The sequence below is a fragment of the Podarcis liolepis genome, assembly GCF_965112155.1.
Source record: "Podarcis liolepis genome assembly, chromosome: 5".
Lineage (NCBI taxonomy): Eukaryota > Metazoa > Chordata > Lepidosauria > Squamata > Lacertidae > Podarcis > Podarcis liolepis.
Window position 1 is genome coordinate 59,303,422 of NC_139556.1, and position 12,146 is coordinate 59,315,567.

Genomic DNA, 12,146 nt, shown 5'->3' on the forward strand with positions numbered 1-12,146 from the left:
GCTGCCCTGCATTCTTGCTTGACAAGCCAAATGCCAGGCACTTTTGAAAGCAAATTTTGAATGTGGTATGAGCAGTGGCTGCTGCAATTTCTTGTGTATTTCTTCCCAATGATCACATATGCAGCTACACTTAGACAACACCAAGCGCAGAATTAGTTGTTACCACTACCTAAAAGGCAGTACCCATTTCTCACAGTGGCCAGCTCCTGGGAAGATGGCAAACACAACATAAAGGCAAGAGCCCTCCAACACTGTTGCTCCCAAGAATATTGTTGTATTCACTGGCATACTGCCTCTTAACATGGCTCATGGGCATAGCCGGAAGGGGGAAGCTGCCTCCCCCCATCAAGTAAATAAATAAAAATACTTAACTAAAAGTAGAAACTGTAAAAAGATTTTTTGACAGATTTTTCTGAGCAAAAGAAAGTGATTTAAAACTGTTGTTGAGACATTTCATTCCAAATCTGCCAGACAGAGGATGATGACAGGTGGGTGTCCTGCCTCCCCCCCCCCAACATAAATCCTGCCTATGCCTATGGCATGGCTGTTTCATACACCCATTATGGCTTACACCTGTTGAGATGCCTATGCTCCGCAACAAATAGGAAGTTAAATTTTATTTGGAAACAGATAACACACAGCAACATCAAGAGGAGACATTTTTTACACTGCTCATACCTGTAGGCATAATCAGGCATGGCAGCAGCCTTCTTTGGTTATTAGATTTTTATCATTGTCTAAATTGTAGGAAGTGGCTGTGTCAGGGAGGGGAATTTTTGTATTTGCGGAGGCTCCTTATAGGGGAAAGTATGGTTCCAAAATGTGCTGGAAGCCTCCATAGATATTAAAGGCTCCCCCACCAGACACAGTCACCTTTTACAAAGTGGAACACGACAAAAACTGATGAAGGCCAGAGCTAGAATACTCATCCCTAACAGCCCCTGTTTTCTTACCCACATTTCTTACATCTGAAGGCAGATAGTGTTGCTATTTTTAATACTTTAATAATAGCTGGGAGGGGGTGGCAGGGGAGATCCAGCCAGAATCGCAGAACTGGAGTGTGTTTTAACCACTCTCTCCACACCATTCTTTCTGTGGGTCAAAACATGCAGATATTATAAAGGTATTAATTTCTGCCCAAGACAAATGACAGCCCCAGGGAGAGGCATTATCCCTTTCCTCTTACCCTGTAGTTTCAATGGGGGGAGGCATGGCTGTGACTATTAAAATACTGTTTAAAAAACCAGCTGCCTACTGTTGTATCTAGTCTGGCCCTGAGCTGTAGAACTTTTCTCACCAGCAGCATAGTAACATCCAACAGCAAAATCATGTTACAAAAGATGGCTAAGCATGTAAATTACAGGACTGCTTTTCAAATGAGTTTTCACCTAGATGAAGGTGAGGTCAGGCTCAGCACACCAGTTTCTCCAACATGTGTATTTACAGCAAAATGAACATTTGTGCCAGTTTCAAAATAATGATGTTCGCTATTTTTCTTACCTTTCACATTATATTGTTAGATGTATAAATATAAATTCAGAGTGGGCAAGCAACAACTATGCATTTGCAAATGCCTGTTAAGCAGATAAAGACACAATGGAGCCAAGAGAGGGGTGGTCCTTTAATACAGCAAAGGCACTAGCAAATGCATGTGTGCTGCTACATAAAGAATGAAGCAGCCATTCTATTATTTCGGAAAAGGGACTGTCTTAATGCAAGTTCTGTCTTAGCTTTTTAATGCTTTGACTATTCCTAACACCATGGACTGACAGATGCTGGAAGAAAACAGGAAGAAATAGAAAATGCTGTTTTAATAGCTTCAATGCTATTAAAATTTTTGTATGTGGTTTCTATGACAGAAAGCCCATTACACAACACTGGATAGGCTATTTGTTTGACCCAGCATGGCTGTTTTAATGCTCACCTGAAGCATTCACTCTGCCCCCAGGAAGAGGTTTGCCTTAGCAATATCTTCAGAAAGAGGTGCTGATGCTTTTGGCAGCCATTATTCCAGAGGAGGTGAAACCGTTGCTGGAAGCCTTTGATCATGTACAGCATTAGTATGAGTGTTACACATCAGAGACACTGCCACAGTAACTAACATACAAACAGAAGCTTAGTGCTAACAAATGAGACTTCTTGCTTGCTTAGCATCTTTGTGGCTCAAAGTGATTTTCTCATTGAACAATACCGGAGACAGTGGAAGGTGTTAGGGAATTAAGCTAGGCTGACACAAGGAATCCTGAAGTTTCAGCTTTGTGTAACTGATTAGCAGGTATAAAAAACTTGTAGAAAAGTTTTCTTCATGGACTTTAATATGTAATGCTAAAAAGCCTCAAATTTTGTGGCCAAAAAACCTTAATTTGCTATGAGATTATTATAAAATCTAAATAATATTAAGTTGCACTCCTCTCCATAATACTATTTGGGGGAGCATATAGATTCCTAAACAATCTGGAATTGTGTGTTCCAAGTTGATGTTAGGGAGCTCAGCAAGTTCTGAGCTTAAAAAGGTGGAGAAAAAGGTATGCAACTGCAAGAGAGTATTAAAAAAGACATTGAGGAAGAACTATGAGCTGTACTGAGGGCAGAAGGCTCACTTTGTGACTAATGGATGCTCTCTGTATGAAAAATGAATAGTATATGCATCAGGTACTAGCAATGGCAGCTTGGGGGGGGGTCTGAACTTTTGGTGTGGAAGCTAAAACCAAACATGACAGAAGCCTTATTTTGGTGTTCAATCACCTCACATGTAAGCAAAGTGGGGCCAACTGTTGAAATCAAACCATGAAGTCAAACAAAATGGGGTCTGTAGTCACTGCAAGTCAGCTCATCAGTGGCAGCTGCAAGCCCCACTTCCAGCAGGGACTGGCTGCACTCATGAGATCCTGTGTAGAACCAATCCCAGAAGCGGATTTGACACCCATTTTAAAAGGCACCAAATAAAAGCCCCCTCCCAATGCAGCTGCGTCTTTTTACCTGCCTCACACCTGACATGTGACGTCAAGTGTGGGGTAAGTGGACATGGATTGGGGGAAATTGCCTCCAGAGGTATCTCACCGCTGCTGTAATCCATTGGACGTGTGGCTGTCTTTCAACAATGTTCACTGAGGCAGAGTGTGTGCCTATTAACAGATACTGACTGCCAGGGATTTTATTATTTCAGAGTTAAAACATCTAGACTGGATTTCAGTTTGCTTCCAAGGTTTTGTTTGTTTGTTTTTACCAGAGAAGTGAGTAGTTTGCTTCCAAGTTAAATGCAAAATACTGGGTTATGTTTTGTTTTCCTTTTAAATCCTTAAACAGGCTAAGGTCAGGGTATCTAAGAGCAGCCCTGCTGGATCAGACAAGGGGATGAGCTGCTTTTTCTTGCTCAATTTAATTCACCTTCACCTTGGCAAGATTAGTACTTAAAGTGGAGCTAATCAATTCTTGGTAAACACACCTTGTTCCTGTAGAAGTATGACCGTAGGGTTTTTGGCAGCTGATTTTCTGTAAGGTAGTAGTAATAGAAGGAAAGGTGCTTTGGAAACATGAGTGCCATATTTCCAAAGAAGGCATACAAAACACTGGTTGACCTCTGTCAAGATTCAGAGAGCACAGCTGGATTGCTGACTGCTAAAAGGTTTAAAGATCTTTCTATAAGGATGTACATTGTATTTAATTTATAGCTGAACATTTACATTTCATCATGTTCAGAATCAAGAAAAGTCCAACCTGGATCTTCCTTAGTTCAGTCACATGCTCACCTTTATATCCACATGCTCACCTTTACATCCATCCTTGCTATCACAATTTCCTGGTGGTTTTTACATTAGAAAACATAATATAATCCTCTACATGTCTACTCAGGAGTAAATCCCATTATGTTCTGTGGAGCTTATTCCCAAGTAAACGGGCAAAGGCTTATAGTCTGAATCTTACTACATTCTCTTTTGTTATCGTTATCCAAAACATGCTTTCCATTTAGAGCCAAATACCTTTATGCTTCTAATGAGGAGTCAAAAGCACTCATTTAGAGGTCACATTTTTTACACTTTCATACATCTCCCACTTCCTTGCTAGACAAAAATGAAACACAGTAAAAGGGCTGGGTACGAGTAGTCACTGTTAGGTACAAAATCGAACGGGGAGTAAATGTGGTTGGGTGTCCAGAGCACACCCAGCCCCAACAAGAATAAGCAATTGGTAGTTTAGTTCTTTGTTGGCAAAACACTCAACTACATCAGCTCCTAAGGTGCAAGGGATATACACAGCACTCCTACTAATTAGCTAGCTAGGCACCTACTTCTTCAGCATTGTACTCTGGCCCAGACAGTTGGAGCAACCATGCCCCTTCCAGCTCACTTAAGCCCCCTCACACAAGCAACTGGCGACTTCACCTGCACAGCAGCTCCAGCTGCTCCTGTCGCTTTAAGCCCCTCCTTGTCCTTGGAGACAGGGGGGAGGGACAGAGGAGCCCCCCGCAGCTGCCTGCCCACCCAGACTCTTCCTCCAGCTCCTGCCTCACAGGTGGCACAGAACCCCCCAAATCACTGGCTTCTTTCCCTGCCCCATCCTCCTACCCCCGTGCCTTCTCTGCCCACCCCTTGGAACTCCTGCTTGTCCCTGACATTGGGGAATTCTTTATCTGATTATACAAAACCTCTGCTGAGGACAAATGTGCTCTTTTATCCCCCCAAACATGGGTTGTGCCAAGCTGCTATTTCATTTCGAAAACTAAGAATATTCTACAACTACAGGTTCACCTACTAACCTGCTTGCTCTAGGCCCTAACTACTCATTCTAGCTTTCCTATATCTGTCAGTTATGTCTAATTATAGGGCAGGTAGCAGCAAGAAGGACGGCCAGAGGTGCATGAAACTGGGTAAGGTTATTTCCAAAAATGTCACACCCACAACCAGCAAATGTAGATCATTCTTTGTCTATTCTGAAAAGGGTCTGTACTGTTTGTGCTTTCTTAATAGCCGGAGCACTAACTGAGAAGCTATACAGGGCTCTTCAATACATTCCCACATGGACAAATCCTAAAAAGCCATTATCTGGAGCAAATATTCAGAGGACACAGGCAATAGTACAAGAACCAGAACAATGGACTAGATCCTTTGAGTGTCTATCCTAAATCATTAGTGTGCTGGGAAAGCGAATCCATTTCTCAGAAAACAAGCTGACAGGGACTTCCTACATTTTCAACATGTTCTAAAAGTGTTTCAAGCTCCTATGCCTTAAGAATAATTTTTTTTTAAAAAAAAAAAGTTCATACCCAGCCCAATTGTGACACCTACAGGAGCAAAGAACTGAAGGGTTCTTAGGAAATAAATGCATCTTGAAAAATGTGAGGGGGGAGAAATGACCACACATCTAAACTTCCTGTCCTTTTCTTAACTAGTTGTAGATTATATACACAAAGCTACAGCCTTTGAAAGTATTTCAAGACGAGATACAGAAGCCATGCAGAGTTCCATCCTTCATAGGCATGGATTTCACTCAGTTGTTTCAAATAGTTCCTCTATTTCCTGCCCCCACTAGCTCATCCTAGAGGATGTACGCAGTTATGATGGCAAGATTTTAGGAAGGGTGAAACATACCCAGTGTACAAAGGGGCCAGGAGGAGTGCTGTCATTTCTAGGAATTCATGTTTTGGATATCTTAAGAAAAAAACTCTTGAATCAAAAGTGTGTTACAGTTTCATATTAAGGGAAGAGGAATACTATGCCTCTCTGCTCAAAAACCAGGCCTCTTCACAACAGCACCCTAGGCGAAGATCATTTTGCAAGGTTCCCATTTCTGCAGTTTTGATTTTCCTTTTGAGTTTTTCAAGGGTTCAAGTATTGTAACCTTGTCTTCTAGGCTGCATTGTGCTGTTCAAAAACAGTAACTACAAGAGGTAGCTGCATTGCAGTGGTAAGAGAGGGAATTAGAGGATGCAGAGTTGGTAAAATGTTCTGGGATTCTGGGAGAGAAAATTGCTGTTTACATAGAAGAGAGTATTAGAGACTGCCATTACTTTTTGGCTTTAAATTCTCTTTCCTAAACACTTCAAAAGAAACTGCAGCAGAATGCAAAGGCTTCCTTGGCCTAAAAATAATATAGTAAAATGAAGTGAAGAAATGTTCTTTTGGGAAGAAGGAGTGGCTGCAGCAAGATGGAAAGAGGATGAGAGGGCTCTTACTTGTAACCAAGGCCCATGTGCTGCATATGGATGCTCCTCTGTAGCAAAGGCCCCTTCAACTCCTGTTGACACAAAAGTGATTGCTGTATCTCCCGTAATACTTTTGTATGTAAAGTGCCGTCCATGTAATAGTCTGCCCCTGGAAGAGTAAATATAAACACTCATAAATGTGATTTCTAAATCCACAGTATCTTCTCCATGTGACACACTGCTATATTATAAGCACTAAACTACTCAAGTCTCACAGCATGTACGCACATTACTCTAAATTCACAGATAATAAAAAAGTAAGGCATAAGGGGGTGAACATAACATGACCACAGTAAACTATGATTAAGGCCCTTGCTGACTATTTTGGCCCTGGGTAAAAAAGAAGACGACTTAGATTTGACCTGTGTTTCAGTTTCAATACTGATGAGCATAGTGCAGCCTCATGGGTTCACACCACAGGGAATTACTGAGTGTGTTATAAGGGAGCTCAAGTGAAAGCAATTCCATACCAAAACTCCACTTTCGATAACCACACTCAATTGTACTCTTCCTCACTAACTGCAATACACAATCTTTCATAAATCAATCAAATCAGCTGACAGTTACTTAGGATTCTATCGATACAGGGCTGTATATTGGACTAAATTATGATAAAAGCAGTGCCTTGTGTACCAGTGCATTATTATTAGCATGTACATTCACAAGTGAACGTCACATGGACAAAATGCCTTGTTAAATGGTGACAGTGTGCTTGAAGTGACAGCAGCAAGAGGGTGGTAGTTCACAGAAAGCTGTAGTTCACATAATTATAGAGTTGGAATCGACACCGAGGATCATCTCGTCCAATGCCCTGCAATGCATGAATATGCAGCCATCCCATATGTGGTTCGAACCTGCAACCTTGGAGTTATCAGCACCACGCTCTAACCAACTGAGCGAACCAGGCTGACTACTCACCTTAAACAAAGTGGAATCAATGCTCCTGATTCCTGGTTGAATTTCAGGTGCACACTCTCAAGCTGTCTTGTGCGAATCAATTCATGAGGAATAATTGTTGCCGAGCTTTCACTTTCTAGGCTGTCCTTCCGACTCCTAAGAGAAAGAAAAACATAGGCGTGAATTTAGAGCCCAAGACCAATACCCTGCTTTACATCACTTTGTAAAGTTAATGGCAAAGGCAGACAGATGTGCCCTGGAAAATGGACAACACACTTTTCCAACAGAGAGGAACATGGCTGTATGCAACCATCCTCAGCAAAAGTACACTATGTTCTACCCTCCAATTTAATATTCCAGCGTATCACATGCAATTTTGACCCAGTAATTCTGGCTCACAGGCAGCTTATTCTCCAGCTCTATCTATCTATTTAGAAATAAAAACATTATTTATACCCCGCCCTTCCCGGTTCAGAAAACCGGGCTCAGGGCGGCTAACAACAAATTTAAAACATTTAATTGATGCAACAAAAAACAGCATAAAATACAATATAAAACATGAGTAACAATAAATTCAGAATTCAAAAAACAATTTAGGGGGGAAATCCATCCAAAAATCCATCTTCATGTGCTCCAAAGTGGTAACAGTAAGCATAGGGGGGGGGGCAGTAGGGTAAAATGTGCTAGGTCCACCACTATTGCCTTCAAACCTATGAAAGCATTCCAATACACACAGGAAGCCACTACAGATACAAAAGCATCCCCACTGCAGACAGACATTCTCCTTTCCCAAGGCAGAAGGCAAAAAAATAGAGAGAGGAGGGGTGAGGGATGAAACGACCACACTTGTTCCTGCTGCCTCATCTCACAAGTTTCAGGACTTTGAGGCACCTGAAAATGGCTACACTCTCATTTTAGTATGAGCTATATTTTTTAAAGGTGTCACTCCTACTTTCTAGTATCCAGGCTATGCTTAGGTCTTGTGATTCTTTCGACCGGATTTCTGCCTCCCTGGGGAAACTGGCCAGAAGTGTCGAGGAAGGGTTGACAAAAAATTTCAAATCCAAGCTTTTGCAAAAAATCATGAATACGTTTGTCAGGATTGTATAACCTGAAGGTAGTAGCTATGGGTTGGGAATATAGAATCATAGAATTGTAGAGTTGGAAGGGACCCTGAAGATCATCTAGTCCAAAACCCTGCAAAGCTGTCCCTTACGAGGACTGAACCTGCAACCTTGGGGTTATAAGTACCACTGAGTTTTGCACTGCATGTGAACAACCGGCTCAGAAGTGACCTGATGTCATTTCCCTGCTGGAGGAATCACTTAGAGATGGTAGCATACCATGAAAATATTGGGAACCTGCTAGACCAAGCTCCTGCAGTATCCATATTAATATTTGTATGCCTACATAAATTTGTTAAGTCATCCAACCTCTCACATAGCCAAGATGTATGTAGCAAGCATGTCCCGCTGAGTAAAATAGGATCATTCACAAATAAATATTCATAATATTGCCTTTTCACAGTTAAAGACCCACAGGCATATTTTCCAGAGGATTTTTCACTGCACAGCCTAGCCAGATCCTATCACGGATGGCCTATTTTTACAAGAATCTTATAAGGCACTGTGAATATCCTCTTCAATGTAGAAACAACCTTACTGCCAATTTTATTATCATAGTGAGCTAGAATCAATGTGAGAAGTTACTGATGCCTCTAGACATTATCTGTGATGATGGAGTCACTAAAGGAAGAATGACCATGTCTGTTAACACTTAGTATTGATTCAAATATACATTCACACACAACGGTACCTGAAGACTTGAAACATATTCCTAAGTGGTACTCAACGAGTCTGGTTGCCTTAGAAGCAAAGTTTCAAACACTGTTATATGGAATTTTTAAGAGATCAGGTCAGTTCTTACAGTGCTGCTTGATTTACATATGGGAATTAGCGAAGGTGTATATCAGGAGCACAGATCTTAAGGAAGTCTCAAGTCCAAACATCAGGGTGGTGGCGAGAGGTCCTAGTGAACAGTTTGGTAATCAGGGTGTATTTAAGTCTAGGAGCTGGTGCACACATTGTTCCAGGACTCTGTCTAGAACTGAAGCCTAAAGTCTTCAGAGCCCTGACTTGTGAAGAGTGGCTTATTCTCAAATATCTCTTTGTTCAAATGGATACTTTATTCCTCAGGCAAGTACCTGCAGCTGGAGATTGACCAATTCTGCACCATTAGGTACCTGCACTCCTGAGGACTAGGTGGCCATTTGGCGTCTGTCTCTAAGACAAATATGGGGTTACCTGTCCCGAGGGCACAGAATCAACAGATCTGCTTCAAGAGCCATTGCCAAAGACTGCACCATTGTGATTTTAGCTTCAGGAACTCCATGTGAGCCCTCAAAAAAGATTCCTCCAGGAGGGACATGACATTGGATCACTTCTCAGTTAGCCGGTTGTTCACATGCAATAAATATCCATAGCTACTGCCTTCAGGTTATACAACCCTGACAAACTTGGTCATGATTCTTTGCAAAAGTTTGGATTTGGAAAACTTTGTCAACCCTTCCTCAACGCTTCCTGCCAGTTTCCCCAGTGAGGCACAAAGCCAGTTGAAAGAACCACACCTAAGCCGGTAAAAGTTTTATTAATGCCAACCTCTCTATAAGATACTAGCCATTCTTTAATATATGGAAGGCATAAAGAAAGGATGGGGAAGCTACGGTTCTCTGGATATTGCTGGACTCTAGCTCCTAACATTCCTGGCTACTGGCCACCCTGGTTGGGGCCAACAGAAAAGCCCAACAACATTTGAAGGGCCACTGGTCCCCTACCCTGATTTAGATGACTATAATCTAAGGGTGAAAAAAGGGAATAAATCTCTCCATGCAAATAGTGAAGAAGATGTGAACAAAACACTTTGTGATTTCATCTAAGGCAAGCATGGGGAATACTTTTCAACAAAGGGCCACAGACTCCCGTGGGCAACCTTCCAGGGTGTTCATGCCAGTCATGCATACAGCCAGATCCAAAAGCAAGTAGAGCAATGGATGTGACTCTTACCTTTCTTATAACAGGCTATATCCCAACTATGTACAACTAAAGAGATTTCTACACATCTCCACTCTGACAACCAATAGAAATGGCAAGGACACATTCCTCCGAGGCAAAAGCACTTGATCAGGGTACAGAGCAGGGCTGGTGAGAAATATGGATGGGGAGAGAGGCCAGAGTTTCCCCACCCAATTTAATGAACCCTGGCAAGAAGTGCAGAGGAGGATGTCTTCCATGACTCACTGATTTATTCCAGCCCACCATTTCAGAACTGTTGCCATGTGGGTCATAGAACATTCAGGTTGATACAGCTGGAACCTCTGGAGAAAATATATTTCACTCCCCACCAAATGATTTCAGACTAGATAGGATACAGAACTGCACTGATGTGTAGGTGGGGCCTTTGTGTGTTTTTTTTTAAAAAAAAACCAACCATAGCATGGAGCAGACTCTTGAATAATAAGTTTGGCAGTTTATCATTTTGTTCTAAAATAACTGAAGAGCCAATTGACCACTAAGTTAAGCTTTCTTGATCTCCAATGTACATTTAGCAAAATTATCCTGCTACCCACACATTCTATTTATCTGACACTAACTCCTAAAAGCAGCATATAGTCACCAGAAGAATATCAAATTATGGCTGTGAGTCGTGGAAGACTTGCTCCCTGCCTAACTAGCCTGTTCCACCTGGCTTGGGAGGGCAGAGCTCTGACTTACTCCAGCTACAAAAGCTGGGGCTGCTGAATAGACTCTTGGGTTGGGGCATTGTTTAGGAGGGATTGTTGGTTTTTTTTGTGCTGTTATATTATTTTTTGTATGTTTATGTTTACATTTTATTTATTTACATCTTATTCATGCAGAAATTGTTCAATAATGGCTGTGTACTTTTGATATGCTTTAGTCATTGTTTTTGACTACTTTTGATATGTTTGTAATTACGTAAATCTTTTCACGTGTAAGCCGTCTTGAACATGGTTTTAACTATGGAAAGACGGCATACAAATTACCGTATTTTTCCGTGTATAAGACTAGGGTTGGTTTTTTTTACCAGAAAATTAGGTTTAAAATTGGGGCTTATCTTATAGACAGGTAGTGCTAAAGAGTGTTTTCTTAATTTGGAGTCTCCCAAAATAGGGGGCGTCCTATACACGGAAAAAATACGATAAATGGTGATGGAGAAATTTTTCATCCCTAAGTTGCAAGCTAAGAAAACAGTTGCAAACCTTATGGACACTGGAACCAAACTGTCTTTACTCTGTAGTTATAATAAAAAATGAGATTAAGTATTCATCGTAATGCTAAAAAAAGGGCAGAATTCATGCTCATACTCTGATGCTCCAACTGTGACAATATATTTGGCTCTAGTGTTAAAGCAGTAATAATGGCAGCTGTGTGTTTCTCCAGACAGCAATTTACAAGTAAATTTACAATTTTGGGAGATTAGGCTCACATTATGTTTTTGTATGAGGTCCACTGCTGAGAGAACCCTAAACCACAGGATTTCTAGGGCATAATGGAAATAACTGTATCCACTTAGATTTACGTAGCTGTGCTTCTGTTTACAAAACCCCCAAATAGAACTGTTCTTACTGTAGATTGTGCTCTAGTGTTAACTTGCCCGCATAAATTGTTTTTCAGTGCCAACTTCTCCATCGCCAAGCCCTAATCACAAGATCAGGTTCATTCATTTTACTGAGACACGGGCTGCTATTGACCAGAGCACCAAACTACACATAAAACAACAATGGCCAGAATGCAAATGCCATGTTGTCCAAATGCAGTGTTATGCATCCAGAATCGCTGTAGCTGGGTCCACAGAACGTCATAGATCAATAGAATATTCTGTACTATTGTATAAAGGTGTCTCTGCAGCTTCAGAAGCCCGTATCTTTTTGTGGCAAGAGTGTAGCTGCACCACTATCAACAGCATAGGTTGTGTATCTGATCACAGGTTACATTATACAGTGGTGCCTCACAAGACGAAATTAATCCGT

The 12,146-nt window shown here is 41.4% G+C and overlaps 1 protein-coding gene across 4 annotated transcripts in view; it reads right to left on the minus strand.

The window, feature by feature from the left end:
• The window catches only part of SUFU (SUFU negative regulator of hedgehog signaling), a 69,945-nt gene that overhangs the window by 16,142 nt on the left and 41,657 nt on the right, over positions 1 to 12,146 (minus strand). For all 4 annotated transcript variants that reach the window (XM_083505073.1, XM_083505071.1, XM_083505072.1 and 1 more), the window contains 2 exons: positions 7,121 to 7,255; positions 6,173 to 6,311 (listed from right to left, as the gene is read on the minus strand). In XM_083505073.1, coding sequence (XP_083361199.1) covers positions 6,173 to 6,311; positions 7,121 to 7,255 — 274 coding nt within the window. The remainder of the gene's footprint in view (positions 1 to 6,172; positions 6,312 to 7,120; positions 7,256 to 12,146) is intronic.